Here is a 25,018-nt window from a genome sequence, read left to right as displayed (position 1 = left end):
CCGTGCATCTTTGTGATACGTGCACATTAAGATGCGCTGAGGCATCTCCAAGGAGACAGGGGAGGGTAATCAAGTGACACCCCGTGGGGGGGGGGCGGGGAGAGGGAGGGGACTGGGAGATGAGCAGACAAGGATGGGAGGGTAGGCACTTCCCCATACATCCTTTTGTGCCTTTTGGATTTGAACCATGTGATTATATCACCTATTCGAAAAATAAGTAAAACAGTTTGTAACTTTGAAAAAGAAAAGTTCTCGTCAAGGGGGTTTCAGACGTGGAACTGAGCTGAGTTCTATACAAGGAGCGCTAGAGAACTCTGCTTTCTTGTTTTGGTGAAAACTGCACAGTGTAGGTCATGCCCCTTCTAGAATCTGTCTCAAAGAGATATTTTTAAAATGCGGATAAAGCTTAATGGACAAAGATGTTCACTGGAACATGACTTACAGTCGTCAAAAACTGGAAACAATCAAAAGGTAAACGATACTGCTTGCTACATGCCCGTCTCCTCCCCTCCCCAAACTCTGTGTTCTGGTGTCGGTCACATCTACTGCTGTGTGTCCAGGCTCAGCATGGAATAGGTGCTCGATAAAAAATTTTAAATGACTGAGTGGTTAAGGAAATATTAGTACTATATGAAACTGGCAACATTCTACCGTTTTTGACCTACAGAGAGAGTGATTTTAGATATTCAACCTAATACAAACACTGGAATAATACATCTGTAAAGATAGAGTTGCACATGTGCAAAATGATGCTTGGACAGAGATACTCATTGGATTCATTGGTGTATTGTCTGTAATGGAGAAAAGACTGGAAACGATCTAATGTCCATCATAAAGGGACAGGTAAATCAATGAATACAATGCCTCTGTAAATACTATGCAACTGTAAAAAAAGAAAAAACCAAAAAAACAAGGAAGCTCTCTGTGTACTGACATGGAAAGGTTTCCAGTATATGTGGTTAAGTGACAAAAGCAAAGTACAGAACAGTATGTAGACTGTGCTCCCTTGTTGGAAAAAAAAAAAGAAGAACTTTTTGTATTTGCATAAAGTCGCTCTGAAGCAACACAGAAGAAACTAATAATTAGTGGGGCAGGTATGTGAACGGCCACATGGGGGATAAGGTTGGTGGGAAGACTATCTCACTGTATGTCTTTTTTTTTTAATACATTTTTATTTTGAATCTTGCGAATGTATTACCTACTCAAAAACAAATTAGTAATGTTTCCAGAGATTTCTGTGCCAGGCATTGCTCTAACTGCTTCACATATATTAACTAAGTTAACCTTTTCAAACAACCCTAAAAGGGACTTCCTTGGCGGTCCATTGGTTAAGACTCCGTGCTCCCAATGCAGCGGGCACGGGTTCGATCCCTGGTCAGGGAACTAAATCCCGCATGCCACACAGAGTGGCCAAAAACAAAACAAAACAAAACAAACAACCCTACAAGGTAACTCTGGTTATCGTTCCCATTTTACAGAGGGGGACACTGAGACACAGAGAAGTTAAGCAACTCACTGAGGCTGTGGAATGTGGCAGGGCTGGGATTTGAACACTGGCCTTCTCTAAGTCTATAGTCCATGTACTTAACCACTCTGCCAAATCCCTCCAGACTCCTACTCACAATGTAAGGTTAAATATTAATCATTGTAATACAATACAAGAAAGAGATGGAGGGTAGATCTTGTCCACAGAGTGGAAGACTTAATACTCTCACGGTATGAATTCTACACAAACTGACTGAAAGAGTTGGTGCACTCCCAAATAGAACCCCAAAGGTGTTCTGTGAAAAGGCACATGCGATGCAAAGGGCCAAGAACATCCAAGACACGCTTGAAGAAAAGGGCAGGATTGGTCAGCTGGATATCAAGACTTATGATGGAGCTACAGTGATTAAGAAGGTGCAGAGACAGACACGTAGGCCAGTGGACTAGAGGAGTCCAGAAATAGACCCCACCCACACAGTCACTTGATGTACATATGGTCACAGTAGAATGTTGAGGAAAGGACAGTCTTTGCAACAAACTGTGCTGAGACAACTGGGTATCCACATGGGAAAAAGACAGAAACGTGACCCCTTATTCACAGCTCATACAAAAATCAGTTCCACAAAGACTCTTCTGACTTAAATGTAAAAAGCAAAACAAAAAAGCTTCTAGAAGGAAATAAAGAATACCTTCATAATCTGATGGAAGAGAGAGACTTCTTTAACAGTACACACACACACACACACACAGCCCCCAACCTTAAATAAATTGTTAAATTTGACTGCATTAAAGGACTTCTCTGGTGGTCCAGCAGCTACGACTCCGCGGTCCCAATGCAGGGGGCCCGGGTTCGATCCCTGGTCAGGGAACTAGATCCCACATGCTGCAACTAAAAGATCCCGCGCGCAGCAACGAAGATCCCTCGTGCCACAACTAAGACCCAGCACAGCCAAATAAATAAGTAAATAAATGATTTAAAAAATTGACTGCATTAAAATGAAGACTTTCCGTTCATCAAGACACCATCAAGAGAGTGAAATTTAATCCCTGCGTGGGAGAAGACATTTGTAACACAAAGGGCTCAGAACCAGATTATACACAGAACTTTGACAGATCAATAATGAAAAGACAAGACAAATAAAAACGAGTATAACAGAAAAATGGGCAAGAGGCTTGAGCTGGCACTTCACACAAAGCCTATCCAAATGGCCAACAAAGGTCTGAAAAGCTTCTCAACAGCCTGAGGAATCAGGGAATCTGGAATTTAAACTACAAGAGCCCATGAGAACGGTTATCATGAGGCAGACCTACATGACAGGGCTGTGGAGGAACCGGACCGCTCCTGCTCTACCGGCGGGAGTATAAGCTGATCCACGAGCGAGCGGCTGTTTATCTTGGGATTAAGTGATTTCTGTCTCCTTCTTGACACTTTTTTTTTGCACATTCCAAACTTTTACACTGAGTGTGTATTACTATGAAAATCAGAAAATAACAGGCGAACATTTCAGGGGACACAATTAAAATGGAAGAATAGACGCCCTGGAGAGAGTTTTCCTGGAAGATCAACGTGCTTGTCTGGCCTCTCCTTCACATACAACCGAGTGAAATGTGCAGGGATGTGAAAAGATTGCCGTAGGCCCTGCCTGGCTGCACCTCGGTCACCTGGACACACCAAGGGAAGGGCCTCTGACCCTAGGGAACAAACCCATTCTGACCCTCCCTTTACCTGTGGCCCATTTACCTTCTCTGAGCCTCAGTTCCTCTTTTGCCAAAAAAAAAAAAAAAAAAAAAAAAGAGAGAGAGAGAGAGAAATATCATTCTCATACTCATAGGGCCAAGTAGCTGGGCGGATCAGACAGAATTGCGTATGGGAAGGATGGACACCCAGACATAAGTAAATACATAAAACAGGTCCAAAGGAACCAAACTGATTCCAGAAATTATTTTTCAGTTGGTAGGGTTTTCCCCGTTCGTGGTCTAGCCAGAGCTGCCCCAAAGAACTTCGTGCAGTGATGGAAATGTCCTATGTCTGCACCGTCCACTATCGTCACCATCAGCTGCCTGTGGCTATGGCTATGGAGCATTTGCAATACGGCCAGTGCGACTGTTACCTCATTTTAATTAATTTAATTTGTAAAATAGCTACATGTGGCTAATGGCTATTGTATTGGACAATACAGGTCTAGACTTTTCTATTGTTTAAATCTTTTCAGTGTGTGTGAATTTGTGTACTGTGTGTGGGCTTTGTTTTTAATTAGAAAGAAATAAAAAAGAAAGAAGATAAAAAAAGACAACGATATACATGTCAATGTTATTACCATTAGCCATTACCTTACTTGGAAAGTTCTTCGGGAAAGGAGACTGTGCCCTTGGTCATTTGTTCTAGCGTTTAAGGCCCCCTTCTCTCAGGAGCTGCCCCCCGCGGCTGGTTTCAGACAAGGCCCCTTTTGCACATGGATCCCAGCCCAGGCCTCCCCAGGCCTGTCCCTGCAGAGCTGCCAGAGTCCTTACCCACCCTCCTTCCGCTGCCTTCTCCTCCCCAGATGAGCCAGGCTTGGAAAACAGGAGGCCTTGACAGCTCTGGGGAGGCCTTCCCTTTGCCCCTGCCAGCCTCCCTCCAGGAGTGCCCACACCAGGTGGCAGCCCACAGGTCACACCGTGACCTTGGTCTCTGGCCCGGCCTGGGCTTACTCAGCGGCTCCCCATCATCTGGGGGAAACGGGAAGGAGATCACAGCCCTCCCCTCCCGGGCTTGACAGTGGGGCTGAGGAGGGGGAGGCAAGAGGAGGGGGTAGCAGCCCCATGGCGGACAGGACTCAGCCCGGAAGGGGAGCCGAGGCCCCTCCACGCCCTCACCCAGGCCCCTCCACGCCCTCACCCAGGCCCCCACCCCCAACCCCGCTGGACCTCTGCTGGCGTTTCTCTTTGCCTCACCCTTAGTGTCCAGGGCTTGACTGAATTCCGCTCTGAGACTGGCCTTTCAAGGTCTGTGAAATGAGACTGACAACTGTACAGACCCCATAAGGCTGCTGTGAGGACAAAACAGCCGACTGCCTCTGGAGCTTCACAATGGCTCCGTCGATGGTTGCTGTGGACACGTCTCGTGCTGCACAGCTCTGAGTGGTGCAGAAAATGCTTTGCCCTGCAAAGGGAGCCGGGCTCTATTCTAGCCTCTGCTACAGACTTGCTGTGTGTCCTTGGGCAAGCCTCCCCGCCTCTCTGGGCCTCAGCTCTCTCAGTAGTGAAACAAGTGAAAGGATACCCACCCCCACCCCGCTTTCAGAGGTTGCCAGAAGGGTGAAACATGATCACAGGGCGAGAGGGATGTGCTTTGACAAAGTGAACCCCCATTTCTAAACTGGAAGTGGGGTCAGGTCCAGGGCCGGCCCGGGGCTCGGGGCCGAATGCAATGCTGACACCCGACAGCTGCCCTCCTGCGGGCACTGCCCACACCCCGAGGACGCAGGCTGTGGACACCAGGCCCCGAGCTGCACCTTGCAGGAAACTGCTACAGCACCACGTTCCTCCACCGCCTGGCAACACTGAGTCACCCTGCAGCCCACCTCACACTTGTCGTGACCACACTTCCTCGGCTGGGCCATGACCACGCCCCAGCCTCACTGGTCCTGATGTTTCTTGGCAGTGTGCCTTCCGGGCCCGGGCCCACCTCACAAAACTAAATGGACGCCCCACCTCCCGCCTGAAATCCCACCCTCAGGGCTGCATCCTTTCTAGGGTTTTGGTACCCGGCCCCCTCCCCCCCCGCCCCTCCCCCCGGCAGACTTTACAGTGTGCATGGTCCCTCGTGCCTTAGCATAAGGGAAGTTACTGGTGGTGAGTTTTCAAGAGTGGGAGGTGGAGGAAGCCGAGGCCACTGGCTCATTACCTTGGGGACCATCGGGAGGCACTGGGGCGGGGAGAGAGGAAGGTGCACTGAGGAGGAACACGCCATCCCTCTGGGTTAAATTGTTTCCCAGCGACTCCAAGGACAGGGGTTACAGGGTGTGACTTGGTCAGTGGATGACAAGGGAGAGGCTGGTGGGTGGGGTTGGTGCCCCTTTCTGCACCTCCAAGGTTCTCCACCTGGCCCATCATATACAGCCAACTCGGGGAGGGGGCTAGGAGGGCACCCCCTCCGTGGGGCTCAGAAGGCTGGGGAAGGTTCCAGCAGCATCCCTCCCAGGATCCAGGCACACCTGGATCTAGGGGAGGCAGCAGGGTCTTGGAATCTTGGAATGCGGCACAGGGATGCAGGGAGTTCAGGGGTGAAGGCCAGAGGCTCTGGACTAGGACAAACCTGGATTTGGGTCCTGGCTCTGCCATGGATTGCCGAGGGCTTCCACTGAGTCACTTGCTGTGCCTCAGTTTCCTCGCCTGTAAATTGGGCACTGCAACCCCAGCCTCACAGGGCTGTGACAATTAACTGAGAAACAGCTCTTAGCAAAGGGGTCTGACATAATCGCTGTAATATTAGTGTCAAATCTGTGAATGCCAAGGATCCCCGATTTTTATGCCTTGGTGGATACGCTGCTCCCTACAAAGACGCGTCTGTGAGAATCCCAGAATGTGACATCCTGGCACTGACCGCTCCCCTCCTTGGAAACTGTCCTTTCCATGCCTTGAATTTCACTGGAGGGAGAGAGGACCAAAGTCCAGGGACAGAAGGGATGGTGCTTCTCTCAAGGACTCGTGCATCTTAAAAACAGACCACGCACAAGTCAGGCACTTCTTAATCCAGAGGAGTGAACTGCTGATAGTGACGTGCAGACAGTTTAGCGGAGAGCTTCGGGGCTGACTTATCTATACGGCGTACATACAGTCCATTCTCAGCATTTGTAGTTGGTATGTTTTACAAAGTTGCCACGGACTCTGAGTTAGCAGAAACGGAACCATTGCTTCTGGGGGAAACACACGGGTAGGTTCCTGCAAGCCGCTGGTCACAACATTTTCATCAACTGATCAAGACCTATCTTATTTTATGTGTGTTTCTGTTTAAAGACACCTTATTTAATACATATCATTGATTCATTAACCTTGAACTTCCGGCCAACAGTGCTACAATTCATGCTTGAGCGAAGCTTTTCTAAGACCGGTATTTTCTCCATGGGGACCGTCACAGCCTTCTCGCCCTTAGGAACCCTAGACAGCACTGCAGCACTACGCCTGGGGGACATTTTAAACAGTGAAAGCATCAGCCAAAAGCATGAAAATTCGAAAAACATAACAGACCACGATGAGGACACTTGTTTGAAGTATGAGAACGGAAACTAGAAGGCAGATTCGCCTTGTTCGGCGCCTCAGGTGGGAACATGAGTGTCAGAAGATTTTTCATCACTCTGTGCGTGGCTGCAAATGGCTTCCAAAAGCATTATGATCTGGGGGTTACGAATAAATCTCAGCAAGTAGGCCAATTTGCAAATACAGAATCTGTGAATCATGAGGATTGACCGTAAATGTCCCTTCGTTAGGCTGGCACCAACTGTGGCCAACCTGGACACGAACCCCGGTCACAGTGTAGGGCCCGGCAGACCCTGGCAGCTGCCGTGGCGCCTGAACTGGGACCCAGCACACCTCTCGCCCCGGAGCGCAGGCCAGGCCCCAGCTCGACACCCATCCTGTAGCTGCTGAGCCTGCTGGCCTGCCACCGTGGTCAGTTCCTGTCCGAGGTAGAGGACAGATCTGGGAGAAAAAGGGGAGGACGGTATTCGTGGCAGCTGTAGGGGAGCCTCTGGCGCCTCTGGCTGCACTCTTCCCCTCTCAACGTCCTCACGTCCGGACAGCCATGCTGGGCCACGACTGCCACTGTCTCCTGCAGAGGTGGAGGGCGGGCTGGTGGGAGATAATAAAGGTGGCCTCCTGGCCTCAGGGGTGCAAACGCAGTCCAGCACCAGGTTCCATCCTAGATACACACCACTAGGCTCCTATCCCCCCGTCCCCACTGCCGAGAGTCTGGTCCAGGCCTCCATCACTGCTCGCCCCGACCCCTACGGTAGTATCCTTCCGGCCACCCCATGGGCTCCTCCCCCAAACCCCATGCCCTTCTTCACACAGCAGCCGATGCAAGCGGCCATGTGATTCCTGTGCAAAAACCTATACCTCATACGCAAACGTTTGCAGCAGCTTTATTTGCAATTGCCCCAAATTGGAAACAACCCCAATGTGCCACAGGATGTGGATGAATAAACAAACTGTGATACATCCATGCAATGAAATACTCTCAACAATAAAAAGGAACTCAGCACTGAGACACACAACACGGATGGGTCTCCAATGCCTTCCGCCAAGTGAAAGAAGCCAGACTCGCGAGGCAGCATTCACATGACGTTCTCGAAACAGCAGAACTCAAGGACGGAGAAGAGATGAGTGATGCCAGAGTTTGGGGCGGAGGAGGGGCTGACTACAAAAGGGCAGAGGGGAATTTTGGAGGGTGACAGAACTGTTCTATATCTTGACTGTGATGGAGGTTACCCGACTCTCTACGTTTGCCAAAATGTATAGAAAAGTACACAGAAAAGGGTGAATTTTACTCTATATAAATTTTACCTTGTTATGGGGTTGAAGTGTGTCCCCCCAAAAGATATGTTGAAGCCCTAATCCCCAGGACCTCAGAATGTGACCTTATGTGGAAACAGGGTCGTTGCAGATGTAATTAGTTAAGATGAGGTCACACTGGAGCAGGGGTGAGGGCCCTAATCCGATATGACTGACATCCTTATAAGAAGAGGAGACACAAGGACACGGACACACAGAAAGGAGATGGCCCTGTGACCAGGCAGAGACTGGAGGGGTGCAGCTGCAGGCCAAGGGACCCCAAGGACTGCCGGGGCCACCAGAAGCTGAGAAGAGGCAGGAAGATTCTACCCAGAGTCTCAGAGGGAGCACAGCCCTGCTGTCACCTTGATTTCAGAATGCTCCAGAATTGCGAAAACAAATTTCCATTGTTTTAAGCCACCCAGTTTCTGCTACTTTGTCACAGCAGCCCTAGGAAACCAATACACAGCCCAACTTTAAAAATGGGGGGACAAGCCTGTCTCAATCTCCACGGCCTTCAGGATCCAGCCTAAGAGCCTCTGCTGCCTGGTCCCCTCTCCTGCGCAGGCCACCCTGCGTCCACGTGGAGAGCAAACACCAGGCACACTGGGCCCACGGCACCCGCAAGAGGGCCACGCTGGGTGCCCGCTCCCACCCACCCCCCGCCCAGGTTTACCTGGGAAACTCCTAGACGTCACTCAGCTCGGCTTTCACCTCCCTGGGAAAGCTGCCCCAGACGCACCCTAGTCTGAGCAGGACACCCCTGAGCCAGCTGGGGACCCCAGCACTCCAAGGGACCATCCTGCACCCTGCAGGCACAGCACTGCCTGTCACTCCCGTGGCCCGCAAGACTGGGGACCCTCGGACAAGGCTGAGTTGTCGGGTACCTGCTGGACCAGCACCGTACAGGCCGGAGAGGGTGGGAGTCTAAGGGCTGGGGAGGAGGTGGGGGGCTTTGGCAACTACCCACACTGTGCCCCGCTCGGCCCTGGCCCTGCAGAGTGGAGCAGGGGCGAGGCCAGGTGTGTCTCTGGTTTCTCCGGCCACAGCTTCTGCTCTCGGGGCCTCCCGCCCAGAGTCGAGCGCGACGCCCTGCCCAGTCACCCCCCTCACTCTGCTGCTCAGGCTTGCACAGCCCACGCCCCCTCGGCAAGCTCCTGGCTGGCCCCTTCCCGTCTCTCAGAGGCCCTCTATCCTGGTCAATCCCTCCTCACCTCTCTCCTGGGCAGTAACCTGCCATGTATGCACTCGACAAACATCTTCCAAGCCCGTGCGGGACACTCCTCTCCAGCCCTTACAACTCTTGCTCAGCACGGCGTTCTCTGAGTCAAGTGCTCTGTGTCCAGCACAGGGCTGATCTGACAATGACACGTGCCAGGAGGGGTCACTGTCTCTGCCCTTGAGAGCTTACAGGCTAGCGGGGCCACAGACAGAGAATAGGCCGCGACAGGCCTGAGGAGCGAGGCTCTGACGGTGCCAATGGGTCTTCTGCTGGCCCAGTTGTTTAAGCCACGCTGGTGTCCCCAGTAGCCTATGCGGCACCTCTGTGCAAATTAGGAAAAGACGCTCCTTGCTCCCCATGGATGCAGGCAACCCCGCCTCCACTCCCGCACACACACCTGACGCACACAGGGCTTGGCGACAGGATGAAATTTCAGTGCCCCCTTGTTTCTCTCTCAGCAGGTGCCTGTGGGCAGTGAACAAACTGCATGACTGTATGCAACAGCACTAGAGGCTTGACAGCCTGGAAGGCTTTTGCAGGAGGTTGGAGGTGGGGAGTGTATGCTTAGTCCCTGAGGCAGGAAAGAGCTCAGCACTTTCCAGAGGCTGGAGGGAGAGGCAACCAGTGAAGGCTGATGTGTCTGTCCCCACCCCGTCACCCATCTCTAGGGCCTCATGCAAAGGAGCAGCCTAGGCACCTGCACAGAGCCTTGGAAAAAGGCTGGGTGCAGCTGAGAGAATTTGGGGTGACCACTTCCCCTCTCTGAGCCTTATGTGTAAGCGGGGGCTGGATTAGGGGGTCACCAGAGCAACACTGAGCTCTGATGCCTGACGATGCTAGAGCCAGGGATGGGGGTCTGCTTTGGCACGTGGAAAGAAGCCCCCTGCCTGCCTTTCAAACTACTTCAAAGGCACTTGCCCAGCCTTTCAAGACAGCCCACCCTGCTCAATCCCAGGTCTCACATGTGGCCTCTCAGGCAAAGCCCTGAGGCCCTCCTCATGCCCGTCGGCAGGGAGGGGTGAGTCTGGGCTGTGGGATGGCAGCTCGGAGCAGGGTCTTACAGGCTCCAAATGAGCCTGTGCTGTCCCTGGAAAAGGGAAGGCCAGTCCTAGCCATCTCAGGACAAACCTTTCTCAAGGCTGAGCAGAGAGGTGAGGTGACCACTCAAGACCCCTGGTGGCCAGTGGTCAGCACAAACCCAGCCTGGCACCAAGCAAGTGGTCAATAAAGAAGCAGTGAAAGAAAGAAAGAAAGAATGAATGAATGAACGAATAGCAGCAGCCAGCAAGGATACAGGCACTGAATCAGAAAGCGCCCCGGCTTTTCTTACGCTGGTGCAATGGGAGAACCAATATCAGAAGGGCACAAGGAGGGTTAACCTAGGAGAGTTCTCCATCTAAAGCACGGATGAAGAAACTGAGGCTGAGGGAAGCGACACGGCTGCCTTGCTCAGCAATATTTAGCTCTGTCAAAGCACAGAGTTTGGGAGTCAGAATTGAAACCAGAATAACTAGTCTGAAGCTTCTGGTGAAATCTAAAACTCACGAACACTCAACATGAAAAAAAAAAAAAGTTTGCAATGTAGTCCTTGAAATAAGAGGCTTAGTTGATGCAAAACGCCTCTCCCCTCTCCTCCTCTTCCTCCTTCCCACCTCCGCTAGGAAATAAAGATTTGCAGGTAGTCCTGCAAAGCAGCTTTAGTATTTCTGGCATATACTCTGGTGCTATGTGACAAAAGATAATTGTGTGTGTGTGTCAGTTAGGATTGTTTGTTTGTGATAGAAAATCTAAAATAACAGTGATTTAAATAAGGTAGATATGTATTCCTCTCTCATATACAAGTCTGGGTAAGTAGTACAAAGCTGGGATGATGCGTCAACATGTCTGACACCCTTATTATATTATATATTATATTGTTGCTCTACTCGGCATAGCTTCCATTCTCAAGTTCACCTCAGAGTCCAGGATGGCTGCTTCAACTCCAGCCATTACATTCCAGCCAAGAGGAAAGAAAACAGAAAGCATGACCCTTCTCTTTGAGGACATCACCAAGCAAATTTTACACCCCACATATTTTACCTTCCAAACTTAATCACATAGCCACACCTAACTGCAAGGAAACTGGGAAGTGTTTAGCTTAAATTTATACCCAACTAAAATTCAGGGGGGGCCAATCAACAGGCTCTGCTTCACCCCTGAACTCAAACACCCAAGATGGTGATAGATCTCTAAGAAATGGTCCCCAAACCCTAGACCCACATAAGTTTTCAGGGGCTTCATTTAAAACAGAGGGGACTTGGGGCTTCCCTGGTGGCGCAGTGGTTGAGAATCTGCCTGCCAATGCAGGGAACATGGGTTCGAGCCCTGGTCTGCGAAGATCCCAAATGCCGTGGAGCAACTAGGCCCGTGAGCCACAACTACTGGGCTTGCGTGTCTGGAGCCTGTGTTCTGCAACAAGAGAGGCCGCGATAGTGAGAGGCCCATGCACCGCGATGAAGAGTGGCCCCCGCTCGCCGCAACTAGAGAAAGCCCTCGCACAGAAACGAAGACCCAACACAGCCAAAAATAAATAAATTAATTAATTAATTAAAAAAAACAAAACCAAAAAAAACAGAGGGGACTTGGAAAAAAGGTGACATATGTCTATGCCAACTCCAACCATTAAAATGATTATAATATGATAAGGCCATCAAAGATGATAGGTAGGGAACATATGTCCACAGCACGGCATGTAGAAATACGTACAGGAAATAACACTCAGTGAAAAAGAGGAACACAAATCAACATATACACACAGCTCAAAACTGTGCACCAAAGATCGAAATTAAGTAAACATGCACTTGGACTGGTGCAGCCTCAAAAAGATGAAGTGTTTGATACTTTAAATTTCACTATTTGTGTGTCTGTGTGTGAACTTTTTCAGGCATAAAATAAAATATTTTTTTGAAAATCAACAGCACACACACACACACACACACACACACACACACACACCATATACAGAGAGGTAGCAGCCCCCAACTGGTCTCACAGCCCAAATAAGTGAGAACAGCCTCTCATGTAACAACCCTGTGAGGTAGGGATCACTGCTTTACTTGGCAGAGGAGGAAGAGGGAGATGTCCTGGCAGGTATAGGTCAGTGACTTGCCCAGCACTGCTCAGCTCTAAGAGGGAGAGCAGACTGTGGTCTTCATCACCGTGGTAAAATCCAACTCTTCCACCTGTAGCCAAGTGGGCCCCAACTCCCTTTCTATGCCCATTGCACAAAGAACCCTTCTTCCCCGTCCCCAAACCAAGCTCTTTAGGGCTCCCGCATACAATTTGTCCTTTCCCATTTTCCTGCTTCATGCTTTTCTCCTGTCTAAGACACCCTTCCCTGCATAAGCCCGATTTCAGTTAAAATCCTACTCACCCTTCAAGCCCCAATCCAGATGCCACATCTGCCCGGGAGTCCTTCCTGCTCACCCCAGCCTAGTGTAATAGAGCCCCGGCAATTTTTAATACAGTGCCCTGTACTTTTATTGTGTGCATATTTCTCTTATTTTCCCTAGTAGATAAACTGGAAACTCCTAGATGTACAACAAATGTTCGATAAATGGAGTAGATGAATGGATGGGTGTATGCATGGGGGAACAGATGGATGGATAAATGGATGGAGAGCTGGAGCATTGGATGTATGGATGGATAGGTGAGGATGGATGTGGAAGACATTCACTGGGAAAAGAATCCCTGAACATATTTTAGATGGATGCTCTGTCAAAATGTCAAGAACAGAAAAAGCAAGCATAATAAATGCTGTCATCAGGCACCATTGGTAGAGAGTTAAGTCCTTGCTTGGAACTGCAATATCCCTAGAGAAATTTATAGTATCCATCTCTGACACTGACTGAGATGAAGGAGGCTGGGGCCACGGTGGTGGGGGAAACAGATCCCCAGTGCATTCCTTCTTGAGAGCTTTCCCCTTTAGCCAGAGATCCTCCAATTGTGAATTTCAGATGCAAAGCCCTTTATTTCTCTGGTCCCTGGAGGTGGGTGAAGATGCATATTTATTAACGCAGGGAACAACCCAGCCCTGGGAAACCCTGTGCAGGAGGGAATGCATCTCTGCTACCACTGGGGTCTCCTCTCCTTCTTGTGAGCTGTCCCTCTCCATCCCCTTTCCTCTTCTTTCTTTCTTGGGAAAACAGGCTCTTTCATCAGCCCTGACACCTCATACTGAATGGTAGTCACGGAGCTGAGGTGGTGTCTGGCATTTGAAGTCCCATCTCTTAACTAGAGAATACAAAGTTGAGATGCCAGAGTCAGTGATGAAATGGGGGCCACATTCATGGGGGAAAGTGTCCCTTAAGAGAGCCCCTCAAGGCCAGCCCCTCACCACCCTGGCCTCCCTCTCCTGGAATCCTGGGCCCTACACCCACCCCCCACCCCCTGGCTCCAGGTTGGCGGGTGGAGCCAGGTTCTGGGGGAGCTCTCACCCTGCCTGGTCCCAGGATGGAGGACGCAAGCGGCCCTGTCCTCGGGCTGGCGCCGTTGCCCCATAGGATGTGGCCTGAGCGTGCGCTGCTGCTGCTGCACCTATGGCAGCAACAGGCCTTGACCACAACCGCTCCGTAGGCCGCTTCTTCTAAAAGGGAACTGACATTTCATAGCAGGCTGGGTGGGTCTTCCAAACACGGACAGATTGGGGTAGGGGCACCCCCAGGAGCTACTGGCAAGATGGGGCAAGGGGTGCTGCCACCACTTTGGATGCTCCTGACGACCAGAACTGTTCCAGCCACGGGGGATGGCCTCCTCCAAGCCCAGCCCTAGAGAGGAGACGGGCCCGAGGCTGCTCCTGGGCCTTGCTGGCAGGTGGGGGAGACAGAGGCGGTGGCCATGATGGCAGTTTCCAGATCCTTCTATCAGAGGCCTGAGGCTGACAGCCACACGGGAATGGAGTCAGTAAGGCCCTCCCCACTGCCCTGTGGACACCCCGGCTGAGGGAAGGGCTCCTCTGGACCTACCCACTTCCTTTCTTCTCCTTCAAGGCCATGCTGGCAGGAGGGAAAGGGCTGGTTTCACTGTATAACTGTGTGTGTGTGTGTGTGTGTGTGTGTGTGTGTGTGTGTGTGTGTGTAGCGGGTTGGGGGGAGGGCAGCGGGCACACTGTGTCCTCGGCCCACCTCCCCGCCGCGCAGGGACGGGCTGGCCCTGCCAGGGCAGCACTGGGTGTGTGTGGGGAGACCGAGCCTGCCTGGCAGGGAGCGCCTTCCCTCAGCCGGGGGGCCTGCCCGACCCCTCCCTGGCTGGGCCTTCCCTCAGACCTCGCCCATCTCAAACCCCGACTGAAGTAGCCTTCCCAGCCAGGGACCCGGCGACAGCAGGCCACCACCACCTCCTCCGCATCCCCACGGCTCCCGTGCCAGCCGGCCAGAGCAGGCACCACTCACGGATCCAAGTCACACTCAGGCCACTCCAAGGAACCTTCACAACTTGCCCACCAGGCCGCACACGCTACCAGGAAGCCAGGGGCCCTTCCCCACAGTGGGCTCCCAAAAGACACGCACTTTTTGCAACGCCAGTTTTTCAAAAATCACCCCACAGCAGTGAAGACATTTTCTTCCAGGCACTTGATCAGGGTGATGACCCAGAAGTCTCCATTCTGGGTCTTTGTTTCTTATGAAAGTATGTTCTAGACTGTTCTATCAGAGGAAAGAGCTGTCTCATCTCCGACTGGCACTCCAATATCGCTCCAAGACACCTGTTGGCCAGTAATTCAGGGAATCACTGAGCGTCAGAAGGAGCAGGGTCCTTAGAGATCACTGAGTTTATTTCTCAGATGGGAAAACTGAGGCCAAGGGAGAGTAAGGGACTTGCTCCCAAGATTATAATCCCAAATCACCAGAAGGCACAGGACCCTAGGATAACCTCCAGCCCTACTGATGTTCTACAGCATGCAAGTCCCCAAGCATCTTCCAAATCAGCAAAGGACAATATAACTAGGTCGACTCTCTGATCGCCAGGTGTGGCAGGGACAGGAGAGGGGGTGAAGGGGACACAAAATGGATAAATTCCACTGAAGCAGCTTGAGCAGTGTTTCTGACTTTCCTCTAGCAACTTTTTATTTTGCCCAAAGGACATTGAAATCTAACAACCACCATCAACGTGCCCAATCATTTCATAAAAGAAAGGAAGCTTAATACGGCAAAAAGACCTAACCTCAGAATGAGGAACAGTTCTGCCCAAGAAAAGATAGCTTGGCAACCTTGGCTGATACACATACAGACACACATACACACACACACACACACACACACACACACACACACACACACACACAACACCTTATTTTCCCAGTTTCTCAGTGGACCACAGACCTTCATTTGGGACTTACTGACCCCCAGATCCTGTACACCCAGCTGACTCCATTCTTTTGGTTGAGGATGCATGTCTATCCGTGATCCAGAGCTGCCTTCACCTTCTCCCAGCCTCTCTCCCACAGAAGTGAGGGATACAGACAGGGAGGATAAAATGAAGGGAGTGGGGTCCCTACTCAATTCCCTGGGGGGCCAGCCCCCTCCTCGTTCCAGACTTGGGGAGGGGTGTGGTGGCCTCGGCCTCACCTCTTGCTGCAGAAGGGGAGTTGGGTTCCTCACCTCCCTGATCTGGATCTTCCTACCCCTGAGGTCTGGGCCGCCTTGCAAATAGTTCCAGAAGTTCAGGTGCTTCAGGACACAAAAGAGAAAGCTGCGAGGTGATTTTTAGAATCCTGTTCAGTATATCATCATCTTCAAGCATCTATTGAGTGACAACTGTGGGCAGGACACAAAGATACGGAACGGTTCTGATCCCTTTTAATTGGAGGTTTATAATCAAAATAGGAAGAAATAATATTTTAAAGGGGTTTTGGCTACTCTAAAATCTCCAGCTGGCATGGATGGAAGGCTGCATGGAGGAGGTGGCGGCGTCCCAAGAATAAGATGATTCCTGGCCCCTCGCTCACTTCTAAAGGGGACTCCCGGGACTTCCCTGGTGGCGCAGGGGTTAAGAATCCGCCTGCCAATGCAGGGGACAAGGGTTCGATCCCTGGTCCGGGAAGATCCCACATGTCGCAGAGCAACTAAGCTTGTGCGCCACAATAATGAGCCTGCACTCTAGAGCCCGTGAGCCACAACTACTGAGCCCACGCACCACAATTGCTGAAGCCCGCACGCCTAGAGTCCGTGCTCAGCAGCAAGAGAAGCCACCGCAATGAGAAGCCCATGCACCGCAACGAAGAGTAGCCCCCGCTCGCCGCAACTAGAGAAAGCCCGCGCGCAGCAACGAAGACCCAACGCAACCAAAAATAAATAAATAAAAGGAAAAAAGAGGGCTGCCTTTATAAAAATAAATAAATAAAGGGGACTCTCTAATGGAAGGTAGATAGCAAGGGACAAACAGGAAGTTTGGGTCTTTTCTGGGTCACCTCCCCCGTGTTGGGGCTCTTCCTGGGCATACAGGTGCCCCGAACTCCTAGAGTAACCTGGGATGAGGATGGGTCCCCGTGGGCAGTCCCCTTCATACTCCTTGCCCCTTTCCATCAATCTCTCTCTGGCCAAAACTTGCCTTCCTTGTTCCCTGGATCCCCACTCTCTGATAACCAGGGGGTAGACTCCCTCCCTCCCGAGTCCCACTCTACACTGTCCCACCTCCAAGCCTTTGCTCAGGCCCTTCCCTCCTCCGAACCTGCCCCTCCCCACCCCCTTCATTGCTGCTCATTTGTCACTGCTTGGATGACACAACCTAGGGGACGACTCTCACTCAGGAGAGAATCTCGCCATGACACATGGAATCTGTGAGGGGCCGCAAGGATGGAATTTGTGGTTGTCTGGCACCCGTTCTCCCCTTCCCTCTGCTCTGGCCCATGGCTGGGAGGCACCGCAGGCCCGCTCAGACTCCCGTCTATAAAAGGGAGCTCCTGGGAGGCCTGAGAGGGCAGCCAGGGCCCGGGGTGGGTGCCCCCTTCAAATATCACACCCATTCCTGGCTGGTTTCCGATTTCATTTCCTGATCTCCTAGATTAAAATGCAGGCGTCCTTGTATTTTAACACTTGCTGCTTCAGTAAAGACCACGGTATAGGCCTTTCTCACCTTCTGAGATGCCCACACTCTGTCTGTCAACTGTGTTTCTCCCTTCTTACCTATCACTTTGTCTCACTGAATCCTTTCTGCGATGAGACATCAAGAACCTGAGCTTCATTAAGTCCTGAGACCAGGTGTGCGATCTCAGTTGGAAGACTGGGGGTTTTGGCCGTGTTCTAGTCCCGGCCATGTGGGTTCAAGTCCCAGTCTGGGTTTTGGCTGGGTTTGAATCCCGGCACATGGGTTCAAGTTGCAATCTGAGGTGCACAGTTTCAGAATGACATATAAAACAGACTATCACAGTATTTTGCTATATTCTCAAATTTTCTACAAAGAACATGTGTTGTTACTTGTATAATTTTGTTTCTTAAAGCAGTAAATGACAAATGACATGAGATACCACTTTGCACCTATGAGGCTAGTTAAAAAATAAAAGACAAGAGGATGGGCTTCCCTGGTGGCGCAGTGTTTAAGAATCCGCCTGCCAACGCAGGAGACACGGGTTCAAGCCCTGGTCCGGAAAGATCCCACATGCCGCGGAGCAACTAAGCCCGTGCGCCACAACTACTGAGCCTGTGCTCTAGAGCCCACGAGCCACAACTACTGAGCCCTCATGCCACAACTACTGAAGCCTGCGCGCTAGAGCCCAGGCTCTAGAGAAGAGAAGCCACTGCTATGAGAAGCCTGCGCACCACAACAAAGAGTAGCCCCCGCTCAGCGCAACTAGAGAAAGCCTGCGTGCAGCAACAAAGACCTAACGCAGCCAAAAATAAATAAATTTATTTTAAAAAATTAAAAAAAAAAAGACCACAGTATAGGGACCGAGGCCCAGGATAAGGCCTGTCAAGTGGTAGGGGAGATGGGAAGGGGGCCATGGGCAAATGTGCTGAGACTCCCCTATCCCAAGCAGCTCCTGTGCCCCCATCCCCTGCACTCCTACTTGCTTCCCAGGGGTGCACTGGGGCTTCTCAGGGCCTGAACTGAAGCCTTAAGCTGGTGAGGTACCTTTTGCTTCCTGTGGGCCAGTCTCTTTTAGGGTCTGGAAGGGGGTCGGTATCCCAGCTGAGTACCAGCCAGAACCACCTGGGAGCATTAGCCCCTGACAGCAAAGAAACCCGGGTCAGTGAGCAGAGCGGTAGCTGGGACCTTGAATTCATCACTGGATCCTGTTCTGGGTGGGCCTTGCCCAGGAAGAGTCCCCATTTTAGAGCTGGGAGTGGCTGAGGGGCTCCTCAAGGGGACTTGCAGGCCCCCTGCATTATGTCAGGCATGAGGCAGGAAGCCAGGGCTCTCGCAAGCCCTGGGGCCTTGTGCTTGCAGCCCCTTGCAGGCCGAAGGCTCAGGACACCTGAGTCCTAGGCCCAGCTCCCCGGACCTTGGGTAAGGCACTTCCTCTTTCTGGGTCTCCGTTTCCTTGTCATCATTATTAGGGGATTGGATGAGGTCTGTAATGGCCACATTTTTTCCAAGAGTGGAATCCTTTTTCAAATAAAATCTTAAACAGACCCTCAACTGATCAAACATACGAAAGTGCGTGCGCTCTGAGCGCACACGTCCGCAGGACCCTGCCGTTCAGTTCGGCGTCTGGCCGCCCGGCAGTCACAGCTTCACCCGCATCATCGCGACGCCTCTGTCTCCCACCTCACCTCCAATCCACCAGCGCATCCTGTGGCTCCAGCTTCTCACGTCTCCACTGCCCGCTCCACCCGGGGCCCCAGCCCTCTCTCCCAGACACCACAGGGGCCCCCCCTGCTTCTGTTCCTGTTTCCCCCTACGGCCTGTCCTCAACACAGTCCAAATCCAAATCAGGTCACCTCTCTGTGCAAACCCCACCCGTGGCCCCTGCTCACTCAGAGCGCCCTCCAGAGCCTCTACCCACCGGCCAGCCTTCTTCTGGCCTCTTCTCCCTCACTCCACTCCAGCCTCTCTGTGTCCGACACACAGACCACACCCCACACCCCCCAGGGGCTTGACTCACTCCCCCCACTTCCTTCAGGCCTCGGCTAAACACCATCTTCTTGGAGTGGCCTTCCCTGACCACCTGCTCCAGAACAACCCCTAACCCTGACTTTCTGTCTTCTGGGAAAGTCAGCTGCAAGCCGCCAGGGGCTTGGTTTAATGCTGGGCCCCCGCGTCCACCTAAAGCAGATACTATTTGTTGAAGGAACTTGAATGAATGGAGGGAGAAAAGTGTCTTCGTCCAGAGTACTGGGCAGCCTGTCGGCATTTTCTTTCTCCCCAGACGGCGTTTTCAACAAGAAGCAGACAGAGAGCTTGCTTGCCAAGATCTTCATGCTCCTATTCCAGGGGGCTAGCTTCCAAGCGACCCCCACCCAGCCCCTGGGTGTGGGGTGGGAGGCGTTCCCCTAGCCGTCTGGACATCCATTTTCTGCCAGCGAGGCGGAGGGGGCTTCGGGAGCCAGGCGGAAAGATTAGCTCTGATGAGGACTCAGGACCCAGCCCTGAGTGGTCGGCAAGCTCTGTGGGTGGCCTGGGGGGTGAAGGGTCATAGATGATTGCTCCTCATCTTTGGGCACTGTGACACAGGTAGATGTGCAGCCCAGGGAACAGAGGATGCAGGGGTGCGCCTGAGAACTGCCTCCTAGTATTTGAGAGTCAAGAAAGATTGGGCTCCTCTGAACAGGGTTTCTAATGGTAGAAGTTAGAAGAAGGCAGACTTTCTTCGATATCTGCCTGTCAGAAAGGCTACCACAGTGGTGGCAAGTTCTCCATCACTGGAGGTATGCAAGTACCTTTCAGGAATGTTGTCAAAGGGATTCCTGTACTGGGTGCAAGGTTAAATGAGATACTATCTCATTTAACTCTTCCAACCCCAAAGGACCTCTTAAATAAAGTGACGTTTTTAGCAACAAACCAATATTCATCTAATATTTAGGATATGCCAGACACTGTTCTAAGCAGGCTTGTGTTGGTGTGTTAACCCTTAGCTGCCTGTGGACAGCTACTTAAATATTAACTCATCCAGTCCTCATAACCAATCTTAAGAAGTAGGTGTTATGATTGTCCCCATTTTACAGACCTGGCCAAGGACAGTTAAACAGTCGGCAAACAGAGGGGTTACACTCAACAAACGATAATAGTTGTAATAATAATAACTATTAAAAGTTTGCCCATGGGCCCATGTGCAAAACTTCTTATGCATTATTTCATTTAATCCTCAAAACAACTCTAAAGGCAAGTTACTATTACTTATCTTCATTTTCTAGATAACTATTGAGGCACGGAGGGGTTAAGTAACTGGCCCAGTAATGGACAAAGAAAGGCAAGAGGAAGTGGGTAAGGAGAGGTCATCCTGGGGGAAATATGGGAATTCAGAGAGATCAGGACCCTGTGGCCCCTCACCTCTCCTTCCTCCCTGGGAAACTCCTGCTAGCTCCACCCATCAGTATTGGGTGTGGTAGATACTTGCCCCTGGGGGGGGGCCCCCTCCCCCCAGGGGCCCCCCTCCCCAACAGAATTTCCAGTTCCTCCAGCGGATGGCATTTGTCTTTCCACTTCCCGGGGAAAGCATCCAGGCAGGGCTTCCCAGCTGGGGCGGAAATGGGGGAGCGGGGACGAGGGAGACATTCAGATCTAGTTGCATCACAGGCCCCTCTGAGACACTCCCCCCACTAGCGTGGGGGCCAGTCACCTCCAGCTGCCCCCCAGTTCGGGACTGCACAAGAAGAGCTCACCCCTCCGTTTTACGCAGCAGAGAACCGAGGCCCTGGGAGCCGAGGTCAGGAGCTAGGCCAGCGAGCAGCTGGCTGGCCGTCACAGCAGCAGCCCGGGACTTTCAAACCAAAAAGCCAGGACTGGCTTCCCCGGGGGCGCCCATCAACCTTAGCCCCCAGAAAGGTTCCAAGAGGCTTTCCCAGGAATCTGCCTCTGAACTGGAGCCTCCTCCACCCGCTGAAGCTTTCCGGGACGTTGGCTGGGCTGGGCGGCACGAGGGAACCTACTTCAGGAGCACAGCCCTGAGCAATGTCCAGAAGTCCGAGATTGTGAGCTGGGGGGTGAGGGACATGAAACTAACTAGACGCCGGAGACCCCTCTCGAAAGCTAGTTCCCAAACCGGTTCGGCTTCAGGCATTCCAAGCTGTGCCTTCTCCCGGTGTGTGTGTGAGGGGGGCGATCCCGGAGGCCACACGCAGTTCTTGCACCCTGGACCCTCCCCAAGCCCCGGGTTTCGCAAAGGCCGGTCCGAAGGTCACTGTCCTTAGACCCGCAAGAGGGGTGGGGGAGGGGATCCCGGTGGGTCCTCGGTGTAGGCGGGCTGGTCAGCTGTTAGGCCGCGGGCGTCCAAACTTACAGGGACCCGGGTCCGCCGCCCCTTGCCCGACAGAGCTCCGGCGCCCGAGGACGCGCACGGGGCACAGGCGGATCGGGGGTGGGTGCGGGAGGATGGCGGGGCCCGGACCGCGAGTGACTGCATCTAAAGTTCAGGCGGGACCAGAGCCCGGGGAGGGGCCGCGTCCACACAGCCCCTCCGCTTCGGCTCTGACTGGTAGAGGCGCCCCTCTGGCACCCACCAACCTAGCCGCCGAACGTGCCGGCCGGTTTTCCGGCGAGCGACATCTGGGCTTAAAAGTTTAGCCAAGTCTCGGGGTACTGCAGAGGCACCAGGGCAGCCCCCTTCCGCGAAGAACCGGGAGACCGGCCTTGGCCGTGGCCAGGGGTTCGGTCTCAGTCCGACACCCCGAGGTCCCGCAGCCGGGTCTACTCCGGAGCTCCGAGCACCCTCGGGGGCGGGGAGGGGCAGCTGGGCGGGAGGGACGCGGGCCGAGCGGGGCCCTGGGGCACCGAGGGAGGAGGGGGCGCCGGCCCCGGACTCACCCCGCGGGGTCCGCGCACTCGGGCGCCCCGGCGCGTCGGATCATGCCGCCAGCAGCTCCGGGACGGTGAACGCAGGGGCTCAGGCACCGGGCGGCGCGGGCCGCGGAGCCCCGGGCGCCCGCATGCCCCTGGCGCCGCCCTGGGGAAGGGCCCGCGCGGGTACCGCCGCCAGCCCCGCGCGCAGTCGGGAAGCCACAGCCGCCGCGGCCGCCACGCTCTGGGGCGCTCGCTCCCTCTACTTCCTGTATCGGAGCGAGCGGGGCTTTCAGGAAGAGGCTGGCCTTGGTGGTCAAGAGGTTTTTTTTGTCAAAAGCCTTTCGGCGGCGGCTCGCAGCCCGGAGCCCCCCTGGGGCACACGGAAACCCCGGCAGCCGCGCCCGCGGGGCCGGACCTGGCGGCGGGCGCGGACGCCCAGCCGCGGGGTGCTGCCTCCGCCGCTCCGGCGGCTCCCGGAGACCCAGGAGGAAAACTTAGAGAAAAGTTTCCAGCTTGGCGAAGAGTCGCGTGGGAAGGAAGGCGCTCCCGCTGCGGACCGGCAGGTGGGGAAGCCAAGAGCTTTACGCAGGGCACTCTCCCGCTTTACCTCCTGCCTGAAGGAGCCTCGAAATCGCCACTAGACAGCCTCAGACCAGAGGCAGGGCGCCTCCTCCACATCTCTGACAGGTGGCCATGCTGCCTTCTCTTGGATGCCTCCACTGACGATGAACTCACTACCTCACAAAGCAGTCTGTTCCTCCACCAAGCCAGGCGTCTAATTCACCTATCCTGGGTACCACACCTAGATGGGAGCAGAGGGAGAAAGTCAGTCAGTTTACACAAATACAACTACAGCAACTCTGGTGGGACCAGGAGGCCTCCCCTCTAAATGCCTGGGCACTAAAAAATGCCTCCTGAGCCCGGGCTGCCCTCAGAACATTTCACAGTAGTGGTCAGCACTGCACCCTACAGGGTGACCTCAGTCTAATGCAGGGTTTCTCAGCTTTGGCACTATTGATATTTGGGGCCAGATAATGCTTTATTGTTGGAGCTTGTAGGATGTTTAGCAGCATGCATGGCCCCTGCCCACTCTGCCAGTAGCATACCCTCTTCTTGTAACAACCAAAAATATCTCCAGACATTGCCACATGTCCCCGGGGGCCAAAATCATCCCGGTTGAGACCCACTTGTCTAACTCCTTTATTTTATAGATAAGGAAACTGAGACCTAAAGAGAGGAGGTGACTCGCCCCAGGCCACACAGCAAGTTGAGGTGCAGACAGGACTGACACCCAGGGCTCTGGTAAAAGCATCCAGAGGCCTCTTTGCCCTCCGTACCCCTGCTTGTTTACCTGCAAAAGTGATAGTAGAAATAGGGCAGCACTCCAGAGTGCCATTATTAGTCCTTTGCTGTTCCTAAAACAAGTCTGTGGGCTACTCCCAGGGCTCCCTGGGCCCCAGGGACGAGGTCCATGTAACTCTCACACCTAGTCTTTCAGGTCCTTCTAGGCTGATCTGGACTGCGGGTAACCTCACTCTTCCATGGCCCCCACAAATAAAGGTTTCCTTCAGCTCCCTGGACCACCCCTGAGAAACTCAGGACAAGCTCCTCAAAGCCTGGGCTCCATGGAACGAGCCCCGAGGCTCTCACCGTGTCCCCGCAGAGGCCTCCACAAGGCCCACCGCTCACCTGCCCTGTGAAGATAAAATTCCTCACGGGGACACCGGATGGGACCCCCACCCTGACCCTGTTGCTAGTAACTGACCGAGGAAGAGGTTGCCAAGACTAAAATCTGAGAAGCCCCTTTCAGTTGTGGCCTCTGCCACCCTTGTCCTTAGATCCCTTCCTGGGTCCCCTTTTCACTCCCAAGTCCTCACCCCCACCACTTCTCTCCCTGGAATGGATCTCAGGACTCCTACTGGGAAGTGAAAATCTACTGCTGTTTGGGCCTGCAAGCTCTTTCCTTTACCCTCACCTTTTTTGGTTAACAGTACCCCAGTACCTGGTTTCCATTTAAGGAGTCACCCCTCCTCTGTTGGGTTCAGGTGGCGATAACAAGATTCTACCCCCATTTTAGAGGGAACACATGATTCTAGTCTGGCCAATCAGAGCCTTGCACTTACCAGGCCCAGTGATTGGCTCATGGATGAGCACATGATCAAAGTTAGGCCAATAAGATCCCTCCCTGGGACTTTTTGTTGGCACTGTCAGGAAATGCAAGCAATCTTCCCCCCACCCCAAGCTGGCCTGATGCTGAGAGACTGTAACCTTGGGGCAGCCCAACAGCCACCTGGGCCACCATGTGGTAAAATTGTGCTCAAGAAGACAGCCAAGATGGAGGAAAGCAATGCAGAGAGAGACTATGCCCTATTGACATCCTTTGAGGCCTAGATTCTGAGATGCTTAAAGCCAGCTGCACCATTAGACGTCTCAGGTATGAGAACCAATACAGTCCTTTTTCTTTTCTTTTCCTTTTTTAAAAACTCGAATGCAATCTGAGTCAGGTTTCCGCTAGTCATCACCCAAAGACTCCAGGCTGTCCCTGATTGCAGCCCCTCCCTCTGCCTTCCACTCCCTGCTGGGTCTGGAGGATGTCCAGTTGTGGCAGGACTGTAGGAATGCAGAGGTAAACACTTCAACTTACTGCCCCCAAATATAAGAGGTTGGTTTGCCTCTCTGGGGTCCTCATGGGGTGGCTCTCACCTCCACGTGCTCCTCAGGCTTCCCCTCCCTCTGCACAAGTGAGGGCAAATAGACTCATTCTAGAGGAGGAGTGTGGGAATTTGCAGGGGAAGGTCACCTCCAGGAGGTCAACTCCAAGCCTTGCTAGAGTTTCCGGGGACTATTTGTGAAGAAAAACGTTTCACA

At 52.9% G+C, this 25,018-nt stretch overlaps 1 protein-coding gene across 2 annotated transcripts in view; it reads right to left on the bottom strand.

The window, feature by feature from the left end:
- The window catches only part of RIN3 (Ras and Rab interactor 3), a 122,626-nt gene extending 100,172 nt beyond the window's left edge, over positions 1-22,454 (bottom strand). For both annotated transcript variants that reach the window (XM_059914856.1, XM_059914857.1), the window contains exon 1: positions 22,175-22,454. In XM_059914856.1, coding sequence (XP_059770839.1) covers positions 22,175-22,218 — 44 coding nt within the window. In that variant the 5' untranslated portion in view covers positions 22,219-22,454. The remainder of the gene's footprint in view (positions 1-22,174) is intronic.
- Between the last annotated feature and the right edge of the window lie 2,564 nt (positions 22,455-25,018).

The sequence above is a fragment of the Balaenoptera ricei genome, chromosome 2 (genome assembly GCF_028023285.1).
Source record: "Balaenoptera ricei isolate mBalRic1 chromosome 2, mBalRic1.hap2, whole genome shotgun sequence".
Lineage (NCBI taxonomy): Eukaryota > Metazoa > Chordata > Mammalia > Artiodactyla > Balaenopteridae > Balaenoptera > Balaenoptera ricei.
Note: the sequence above shows the minus strand (reverse complement) of the source record. Positions and strands in the feature narration are given on the sequence as shown.